The sequence below is a fragment of the Poecilia formosa genome, unplaced genomic scaffold (genome assembly GCF_000485575.1).
Source record: "Poecilia formosa unplaced genomic scaffold, Poecilia_formosa-5.1.2 Scaffold36, whole genome shotgun sequence".
In the NCBI taxonomy this organism is placed as follows: Eukaryota; Metazoa; Chordata; class Actinopteri; order Cyprinodontiformes; family Poeciliidae; genus Poecilia; species Poecilia formosa.
This window is the reverse complement of record NW_006799975.1, coordinates 444,101-455,559: the sequence shown is the minus strand read 5'-3', so window position 1 is coordinate 455,559 and position 11,459 is coordinate 444,101. Positions and strand designations below refer to the sequence as shown.

The window sequence follows — 11,459 nt, the reverse complement described above, 5'->3', positions numbered from 1 at the left end:
ACACACACACACACACACACACACACACACACACACACACACACACAAACACACACCCTTAAAGGTTATTTAAAGAAAAGAATGAACCTCTCCCACGTTTCAGGTTGTAAGAGGAGACGGGAGTAACTGGGGAAATCCGAGGCCTGGATGAGGAGACCGTGCCATCATTCAACCCACAAAGTCAGACCCTGTTTTTACTAAGAAACCTTCAAAATATAATGTTAACCTTACTGATTACTTCACCGCTGTACAGCAGCACATTGTGTTCACTATTCCTGTTGAATGACGATTGTACTTACTTTTAGAGGCCACGGTTCTTTTGCCACATATTTAGGATTTTTCTTTGGTTTTGGATTTTCTGTAGCATTTTCAACCTTATACGTTCCTATTTTTAATTTGTCATTATATTCCTTTGTCTCACAATTTGGGTCTTCCATCTTGCCAAACCTTTAAGTAAATATTTCAATTAAATAAATGAATTTAACGTCTTGTTCACACTGGGCAATAAGGGTTAATTAATTATTCCGTTTTTTTTTTTTTTTTCATACCAAATCCGATTTTCAATCGACCTGAGTTCAAAGTTCAGATAAACAAAACTTACAAAACAAGCTTATTAAACAAAATGAATGGCCTTTGTGGGTTACAATCACTTTGAACTATGTAGTTCTTGAACAAAAAATCACAATTTTCCAAAAATGAAATCTTTGAAATCAGTAAATTTGATTAATAAAACTGATTTATCGCCCAGCCCTGTCTGTTGTTATATCAGATAAGATTTTATTGTATCCTGTTATGAGATGTCAGTATCTTATCTGCAGTAAATAACTCTAAGGGTCCCATAAAATCCGATTTCTTTTTCCTATATTTCTATTTTTTTTCTCTGAATTCCAATATTTCCACTTTTATTTTCTAATACCTAAATTTCAGAAGTAAATATCTAATAGTATTTATTCAAGTTATTATATAATGTTTACACAACTGAAAACAGAAACAAAATAAATTAAAGAATTTGTAATAAAAAAACCTAACAATTACCTTTCTTTATTCTTAACAAACATTTCTGCTGAAAAGAGAAAACTTTCTTGGTTTATATGACAATAAAGAAACTCCTTTAAAAAAAAAAACACAGACTTAAACATGAATTTGTCTGAATTTGTATTCTGTTCAGTGTTTTGGACCAGTTGGATTTGGACTTTTTTCCCTCACCACTTTCAGCTTGATGTTGTTTTCAGGTGTTACAGAATGTTGACTTATTCTCTTATTTCTGCACATAAACATTCTGCATGTGTTCTGGTTTAAAACAAGACTGTATTTGTTTGGTGAACTGATAGAGTTTTACCAGACATTTTTGGTTCAAATATGTGTCATTTTAACATGCTTAATAATATACTACAAGATTTGGAAGGATCTGTTTTATGGGGGGAAAATCCTGTAGACTTTGCCAGCTGTGGTTCTGAAACAGTCAAAATCTGCAGTACTTAAATTTTAAGCAGACTACTTCAAATTGTGACTCTATGAATTATCAACAATTAATAACTTCACACTGATTCTAAAAAATTCAGAATCATGTGAATTTTTAATTGATCTAATTTTATAGTAAAAGGTAGGACTGCTTCGTATTTTAAGGGATTACTGGGAATGTCTTTTAAACTATCGGCTGTCAGTGAATGCCTAGTTAAAGCAATATTTATTTTAAAAGTGTTGCTAGATCATACAACAAATATTAACTCAGTATTATACAAAAGAGCATGTTATAATTGGCTGTCTGTAGTATGTATCATTACAATATGCTTCAGTGTTTATTAATTTAAAAATGATTCATAATTTTGTGAAAGAGTAAGTCTTGGCTTACGTTTTGCTTTGCAGTGGTTCACATATTTCTGTACAAATAACAGAAAACATCAATGTAAACAACCTTCTAATGAAAATGTGATGGTGATATAAAGAGTCAGAACCAGAAACAGAAACATCTGAGAATGTAAATATATTAATGCATAAGCCTGCGTTGGCCAGCCACTAGTTGGAACAATAATCTGTCTTTCAGAGTGAATATACCAAATATGCTACCAGAGTTTCTACTTCAACTACTTAACCTTTCAAGAAATCTGCACTTAAAGACAAAAAACACTGACCTGTCCCTTTAAAACTTGATGCTAACAAGATGATTTTTCATGATCTTCTAGTAATTAAATTTGTTTGAGAAATAAAACTGGATTTATTCACTTTTAAAGCTTTTAAATTTAAATAAAGACTTAATGATTGTTATTTGCTATAACTAAGAGATTCAGATGAAATATATATAAATATAAATATTATGTATGAAAAGTACATTAGTTTTTCCCATGTTTACCTGAACAAGGAGGTAGATGCAATGCGGTTCTGTAGATGTGTACTGCATTTAAAGAATTGTATACTTTATTAACCCTTTGACACTTCAGTCAATACATTATTTACCATAGCTAGAGGCTTACATAGCATAGACACATAGAGCACAGCCAACTGCTATAGTTCCAGAAAGAATGGCACAATTTACACATATTTCCTTGAACAGAAAGAGCAGAAGCAGACCCTGGGGCATCTTTTAAAACGTCTCTCCAGAATGTGCTCTGAAGTGGAAATTTTAACCACCCCAATCCACAGAACAGAACAAAGAACATTCCTGCCTAATTTCTAACAGCAGTTGTTGCCTAATAACACATTTTACTCTAATTTAACGTACATCTGTGCCAACACCCTAAATGTATAATTATTATCTCGGTAAAAGGCACTCATGTACCACAAATTATATATGTTGTTCTGTTATTCTGGAAGACTTAAGGCAAGCACTTTATGTTTCCTCTCTCTACGTATAATTCATTGAAGTAAATGTGGAAGCTAGTAAAAGATGACATGAAATTACATCATCTGTGCAATTATGCTGGGGGTGGTAGTGGGAGAGGTGTGGAGGGGGGGTGATAAAGCTGTGTAATCAAGTGAGCTAAGTCTCTGTTTGCATGGGCGATCAGGCTAAGCTTCCTGAGGTTGCATTACAATGCAAATGCTCAGTACTGTACAGTTAGAACAAACAAAGATTATGCAAAGTAATGTGCAGTAGACCATAGTGCAGCACAGCTGATTGGTTACCTGATACTGATTGGCCTTGGCAAGCTCCTGATTGGCCGATTCCACATTAGATGATGTGGTCTGAATGTAGTCTTCAATACTGTCTGAAGCAAAACAAAGACAGTTTCAGTCACTTTCTATGCTACATCACTGTTGGCAAGCAGTAACACAACGTCACAGTGGTTGACTTTATACCCTAATAAATGTGTGTGTTAGTACCTCAGTGGGTTTAAAAACGTTCAAGCAGAAAAGAGCCATATTACTAAAATAAAATCAGGGTTAGATGGAAAAACCAGCAAACAATGAAATCTTTCATGTGTCCACTAATCCATCTTCTACCTGAGGTTTGACAGGCGTAAGGAAAATTCAATAAAGACCCAGGGATAAGACAACAATGTATACTTATTATGACCATACTCAACATGACATTTATTACTCCAAGGCTGAGTTACATGGTCTAAGTTCCATATATTATCAGCATATTGGACAATGTTGCATTTCTCCCAAACTGAAGTGTTTTTCCTGTGATACATCAATAGTCCTCTTCACTCTTCCATCAGGCTCAGGGTTTGTTTAAACAGACGTGGAGTCACAAAAGTCAGCCAACCTAGAAAGGTTGTTTGCATTCTGTCTCCACTTTGCAACCCTGCTTGATAATAATTTCACTAATGCTTTTAAAGTCAATTTAAAAAAATGCATTGCAATGAGCAGATGGTGGTGCATACATAAGCTAGAAACTGATACTCCACATTGCTAATAATAAGGAAAGAAAATACTCATCATGAGCTTGGATGCCTTTGCTTTTTGGATTTCAGTGATTTACTTCATTTATTTTTCTGGGTAGGAATGAATATCTAAAAGGTTTTTTTTAACAAATCTAACTTTTATTTAAAAACAAACAAACATGTTTTTCACATATTTATTACGACTGTCACCATGTCATGTTATGAGACAGAGTCTGTGAAAAGAGAAAACTCTTCCACCTCCTCCCTAAGCTCACTCCCAAGTCCTGACCAAAAATAGACAATCAGAGCCCAGAGGTGGGCCTTAGCGCAATCAATCAACCGTATGTAATCGTTGCTGTGATCTGATAATGGAGAAACAACTTACCGTTACAGAAAAACAACTTCCCAGCCGTCATCAGTAGCTATGCTAACTATACTCAGCATTCATAGCAGGCTGTGCTGGCTGCAGCGTAGCAGAGACCAAGCGGGAAGGAAAAGAGGGAACAAGCAGCGCCACACAGACAGCTGACTCACAGCACTAAGGCCCTCCTGATAGATCTGATTGTTTCTTTCTAGTTAGCACTTGGTGCACTCGGAGAAGTGCACAGATTAACTGTCTCATATCGTACAATAACAACACAGTGATAGTTTCAACAAAGATGTAAAAAAAATGTCTAATAAAAGATACATACTGCTCTTTGACATGTAACTTAAATATTTTATTATGACTGGAACTAGTGTAAAAGTGTGAAGTTTTAGTGGGTTTTCCTAAAAAATGCAGGACCATAATAATACATGCTGTATAAGCTGTAATATCAAACCCTAATTATTATTTAAAGGTAATGTAACCTTCAGGCACCATTCTAGCTGGAACCATAAACATAATATAAGAGTAGACCCCACATTGGCCGCTCCGGTGCAGGAAATACGGCGGCCATCTTGGAGTGGTCGTCCCTCCTACATTGCTCAACGAAAACAACAGAAGATGCCTCAGCACTGAGAGATATTGTTGTTCAGATCAATGGACTACTGATGTGAGGGCTCGACAGACAACATTTCACAAGAAAGATGGACATATTATTGTGTATATATTGTGATTAGACTATTACTATACTATGCTATTACTATATTAGTATACGGTATTTATGGACTCAATCTCAGCTGCTGAATCACTCTTCAACTAGAAATCGTCAACTGGAAAACAGCCGATGAAAAATATATATTAGGCTATGCATGTTTATATATATATATATATAATTCAGTGTTAGTCATTATTTGTGTCATTATTAATCATTATTTATTTGTGTTTGTATATTTATATAAATATGTATTGATATTACTACTTTATTAAGTAAATTATGAATGGCTGTGTGCTTTGTAAAATGCTCATCATACATCAATATCAGAATATTTATTCCTATTCCATTGTTATCCCTACTAAGCATATTTAAATATGCTGAACTATGTATCAAAACAATTCAAAAAATACTTAAAAAATACAATTGTTTATAAATGTAGCTTTGATAGCTGTCTGTATAAGGTTTCCAGTAACAAAAAAGCGTGTTATAATCGATTAAATGCGCTGATGTCATTGTGCCTGCCAAACATATAACGCTGAGTGGAGCGGTCGACCGCTCCAAGATTGCCGCCCTAAATCTCGTCAGCGACAATAGGTGAGAGCGGTCCATGAGGCGTCTATCCTTATATTATGTCTATGGTTGGAACTACTCAGATTCCTTTCAGGTAGAATTTGACTATCTAAATGGACTGGCTGCTTGGAAAAGACTCTGTGTCCACAAATGTTCAAAGTTGACTGGTGTTTGGAGGAATGTTCTAGAAACATAATTTAACCTCTTTAATGCAAAACTACGGAGCCCTCCAGGGGACATGGGAATTTTTTTTCTTTTGCGTTCCCTCGCAAAACCTTTGCATTCCCTCCCAATAATCTACTGATCATTTAATGTGATATAATTGAATACTGTAAGCCTTTCTTACGGTGGCCGCTGTACTTTCTGCTTTAATATAAAGTTATGTAAAGTTTTTCCATGAATGTTAATATCTTGCTGTGAAATAGCTGACATTTTATATATTTTTCTTTAGTTTAGAAAGGCACCACAAACCTGTGATATAAACAGAAACTTTCTGTAAGTAGGAAAGAAACACATCCAAACTATTTGGACTATTTCTGAGTTATTGTCGCAGGGTAATAAGTCATCTGATTGTGTCTCTGTTGTGTTCGTAGTCTGAATGGTTTAAAGGGCTGCTTTCAGTGCTGTTCCATCTTAGCCTTAACAGACAAACATGCAGTAAATAAATTGATTTTCAATCAGTTTTTTGCACCAAAGAGTTAATAATAATAAACACGATTTATATTATAAAACACGGCAAACTAGTAGTGGTAGAGAGCCGCACTAGGTTAACTCGGGGAATCTCATTTGTATCAATCAACTCCAAACCTCTTCTTTGTTTTGTCACAATTATCGATTTATTCCATTTTGATTATCATGCTCCAAATTTTGTGAGGACTGACCACCCGCTCACCCGCCTCCTCATTCACACAAAGCCAGCAGCCAGTAACCTTCCCATTCATACTTGATACAGTCACGCCCACATCGACACGCCCACTACTCAGGTGTCAAAGCCGCTGCTCTTGTCATATCAATAATTACTTATTTAATTCATATGGCTCTTACAGAGCCTCAGTAAAAACTTATTTATTATTATTAACTCTTTGGTGCAAAACACTGATTGAAAATCAATTTATTTACTCCATGTTTGTCTGTTAAGGCTAAGATGGAACGGCACTGAAAGCAGCCCTTTAAACCATTCAGACTACGAACACAACAGACACAATCAGATGACTTATTAACCCCGCGATAATAACTCAGAAATAGTCCAAATAGTTTGGATGTATTTTAATTTCTTTCCTACTCACAGAAAGTTTCAGTTTATATCATAGGTTTGTGGTGCTTTTCTATACTAAAGAAAAATATATAAAATGTCAGCTATGTCACAACGAGATATTAACATTCATGGAAAAACGTTACATAACCTTGTATTAAAGCAGAAAGCATGGCGGCCACCATAAGAAAGGCTTACAGTGCCAACTTTGCATGGTTTTGTAAATTATGATAATTTAATGCAAAGTTAGCATTTTTAATGGACTTTCAATGCAACTTTTAGAGCAACTTTCCATTAAAAGTGTCATAATTTACCGAATGACACTTCATGACAACTGTCGTAAACATTCATAAAGACTTCTTTATGTTCATGACAGATGTTATGTCATGTTTTTGACAGTGTTAAGTCAGTGTTATGCACATCCCTTCAAATAAAGTGTTACCAAAAATTGTTTGCGTGTATTTTAGTAGTGTATATGCGCAAATTTTGTATTTCATATATGCGTGTGAGAGAAAAATTGTATGTGTGTGATATTTTAGTAGTGTGTATGTGCAATATTAATATTTGTGTATGCGTGAGAAAAATATATGTGTGTGACATTTTAGTAGTATATATGTGCAATTTTAATATTTTGTGTCTATGTGAGAGACAAAACATATTTTTTGTCATAAACAGCCCCTCATAGATATACATATCAAAGATCTAACTTATTTGTTGTTCAAACAAAACGGGCTGGTAGTGGGCAATGTAAAAACCCATCGAGGAGAAAATGGAAAAACGTTGAAAATCCAAGTTAAAACAATAAAACATTTGGATTTTTGGCAACAAGTGGATGCAAATAACAATAATAACTAGGTTAGAATATGTTTATTTTAGTTATGTTTTTTTTTTCTTTTGTTTACAATTTATCACTTTTACTTACTATGATCTCTCCATGTCATGTTTATTGCCTAACTAACTGTTGTAGTATTAGTTCACAGCTGTTTCTGGTGGAAAACAAAACACTGAAGTAAGCTTCAATACGGGCAACAGTCAGGGCTTTTCTTAGTTCCTGTTATTTAAATGTTTCCCCTTTTGCTGTTGTTGGAGCAGTTCTGCTTTCAGCAGCTGAACCCTGGGCTATGTGTTTCACGGCAAGAACCAGCCCTGGTCACAGGGCCATGAGTTCCTCAGAGCATGCAGCTGGGATTGAGAGCTGCACTTGGTCATATCAATAAAATATGTATTGGGAATGCCCCAATTCAATAGGTCTGACTGAACTGTGTGACTATTCTCATTCAGTGCTTCACTGCCCCTAATATCATATCATGGCCAATATCATGCAAAATTAACTTCTTTGAGCTTTTACATTGTGTTATGTTATTCCCTCATCAAAAACATACCTGAAGTGTTGCCTTGATTCTTTCATGTATGCTTAAAACATTTCTTTAGTCAACCATTCAGAGCTGCAAAATGTCTTGGTGGACTAACTACCACCTTTGAGGCACATCTCTTCCTTGAAGCTGCAACTCCCAAGCTTCAGCCTCACAGAGCGATCCTCTCCCACTTTGCTCCTTCAGACTAGCTAGCAGCAATTAACAAACACCTGCTGGAACTGCATACCTGCTGGGGTCATTATATGAGCTACTTCTCAGTGCAATGCTGACAAAACATTGTTAAAGGGTCAACAGAGGAGCCATGTTGTGATGACTGTTGTGATGAGTTTCAGGAAGAAATTTTAAAAGGGTAACATAGTTTCTTGGTTGTGCTGTAAAGTGGCACTATATGCCTAAAAATACATAATACTGCCTCTTTATGAGCTGAATAAGTGCAAGTTTAGCAAAAGTTTGAAAAAACTCAGATGTATTTCAGTTAAAAGTTTATGTTAAAAATTTAATAATTTCAGAACTGTTTTAAAAATCTTGTAAATACACTGAAGGACTGACTTCATTACCGACAGGGCCATTGTTCATACTGTTACAACACACAAACAGCCCTGACAGCCCATATCATTACTGCTGATCCAGCACAAACTGCTGAAGTGGCACAGCCTACTCTTCTTTTCTGTATATAGAAAGTTATTGTGATGACACAGAATATGCTTGATGAAGTAGATGCTTCAGAAAGTTTTCGCATCACTAACTAATTACCCATCTTAATTTACAGATTCCAGTAACACTGGGAGAGTGGCTGGTTGTTGTGGGGTGGTGTAAGTGAAAAGGCTACTGTCACAGAGAAGAGGGTACAGGCTTCCTCTAGACAAACACTGGACCGCCTGATGGTGCTGAGAATTAGCTTTAGGGTGTAGAAAGATGGGGAATGAAGTGGGGAGAAAGAGTTTTGCAGTTAAACCGAGCAGTAAAAACAGATGTTAGAGGTTTTTTTTTCTTTTTTTTCTTTCCTTCCTCCCTTCTATAAGTGCATCTCAGATACTTGGAGTATTTGTTTCTCCAAATAACAGATCAGATAAAGGACTGAATTGATGCAGTTAACCATTATTGTGATGAAAGGTGACTATTGTGAACTTTTAAAAGAAATCCCTTTTCTGCTTTATGTATTTATTGTTTGGAGGAGACACAGCTTGGACCCAACAAGGAATTGTTGACCTGAAACATCTGTCAGAAAAAAAATAAATAAAAAAAAATGAATCCAGCACTTGCCACATTAGAATCAGTGTGAAATTGTCCATGTTGAGCCAGGTTAACATCGCATGTCAACTGGATGAAGGCCACAGCATCGCTGTGCAGAGGCACAATGAGTTGGTGAAAAAAAACAGACACGCATTATCACAGATTTTGGACTGCATTAAATTTTGCAGGGCACACGATTTAACACTGCGAGGATCTGATGAATCTTCGTCCTCCATGAATCGGGGTGTTTTTCTGGATCTGGTTAATCAATTTTATTTTTTAGACAGTCAGCTGGTAGATCACCTGTCAAGTACACATGTTGCTAAATGCACCTCCAAAACCAGCCAGAATAAGCTCCTTTATTGCATTTTAGAGGTTTATCAGCAAAAAATCAAGGATGAAATTTTAGAAGCGTCATTTGTTGCTGTTCAAGCAGATGAAACCACAGAGGTCTCCAGAGGGGTTTGAAAAGCTTCTGAAAGAATAGCTCCAGCCGTTTAAACTGGAAAATAAACTAATTGCCCAGACTTATGATGGAGCTGTGGTGATGAGTGGCACATTCACCGGTTTGCAGGTCAGGCTGCAGGAATCATTTCCACATGCGCACACATCATTCAACAGGCGTGCTCATCGCTTACCCCAGTCAGAATATTTTTTGCAAATCTTTCGGCTTTTGGAACCTTTTTTTTTCCCCCAAGTCCCCAAAAAGAACCGCTGTCCTGGACAAAGTATGCAATAGAAGAATTCCAGCATCGGGCCAAATGAGGTGGAACTTCAAGAGCCACACAGTGCACAGTGTGTTTGAACAGGAGGAAAACCTAAACGCATGCTTTGCTACATCTATAAAGATCGAACCTAGGACAGCATGTCAATCCAACAAACTCATGGTTTGTACACACTGCTGCAGGACAAAACGTTTCTGTTCATTTTGTCATTTTTTCACCGGGCTTTTACGCATGTGGACATTCATTATAACATCCTCCAAAAATGCGCCATGAATCCTACAAAAACAAAACAGGCCTTAGAAAATTTTACCCGGTCCATAAATGTCCTGAATGACTCGCTGACTCAGATGCAGGTCCTCCAACATCGCGCCAGAAGCAGAGCTCAGATTATGCCTCTGTGGCAGTGAAGTGCCGCAACATAATGATTGAGCAGTCAAAGGCTTGCTTTGAGAAGGCCCAACAGTTAAATTCCTTTGAATTTATTAACCCAGATTTGTTCTCGGATTTCAACACCTGTTTCCCACAGAAGCAAATGGACACCGCATGTGAATATTTCCCGATGATTTGCAAAGAAAAACTTAAAGGTGAACTGATGGTGATGTACAGCAGCACAGAGTTTGAAGGGTTAACTTCTGCCCCATTGAAGATGCTGATAGACAACAAGCTTCCAAGCACTTTTTCTGAGACCCTGAAGTCGACTCAAATAGCCATCACAAACCCGATGACATCTGCAGAGTCAGAAAAGTATTTCAGCACACTGAAAAAGATCAAGTCGTTTCTCCGCAGCTACATGGGACAGGAAAGACTGAACGCACTGGCCACACTTTTTATTGAGCAGGAATTAATCCAGAGGTTACCTGACTTTAATGAGAAGGTCATATTGCGTCCCAGAAAAGCCGCCAGAGTGAGGTAAGCCTCATTTCAAAACATATTGTGTCTTGTTTCATTTTATAGGTGTGATTGGAGTGTTGAAATCCTTAATGCAAGGGAAATAATTGGGTCAACTGGCAGTAGTTCTATGCAAGCCAAACAAGGTCTGCGTCAGGTGCTGGGGAACCAGAGCACCTTGATGAAAAATGGGCTACTGGAACAAGACGGAAATGGGCGAGAGATGAAAACATGGATCTGTTGGAATGCTACTATTCAAGTAACCCTAGTCAGAGGAGCTACATGCAAAGACTGTGGGAGGAATGGTTACTTCGACATCCCCAGTCGACACTAACTGCCAAACAACTAGTAGCTCAGTGTTCCAACATCCGCAAACGGCAACTGCTGTCACAACTTGAGATTGACGAGGTGCAACACAAGTGCAAGGGGGAGGAGCCTGGACGCCAGGTCAGAAGGGAGTTAACTACAACTACCCATCCAGAGACTGGGTATGAACTGATATACAACTC

The 11,459-nt window shown here is 36.9% G+C and overlaps 1 protein-coding gene across 1 annotated transcript in view; it reads right to left on the bottom strand.

The window, feature by feature from the left end:
- Positions 1-11,459, bottom strand: part of tsnare1 (T-SNARE Domain Containing 1) — a 69,742-nt gene that overhangs the window by 7,391 nt on the left and 50,892 nt on the right. The window contains exon 8 of the mRNA XM_016670683.1: positions 3,124-3,206. Within this exon, the coding sequence (XP_016526169.1) occupies positions 3,124-3,206 (83 nt within the window). The remainder of the gene's footprint in view (positions 1-3,123; positions 3,207-11,459) is intronic.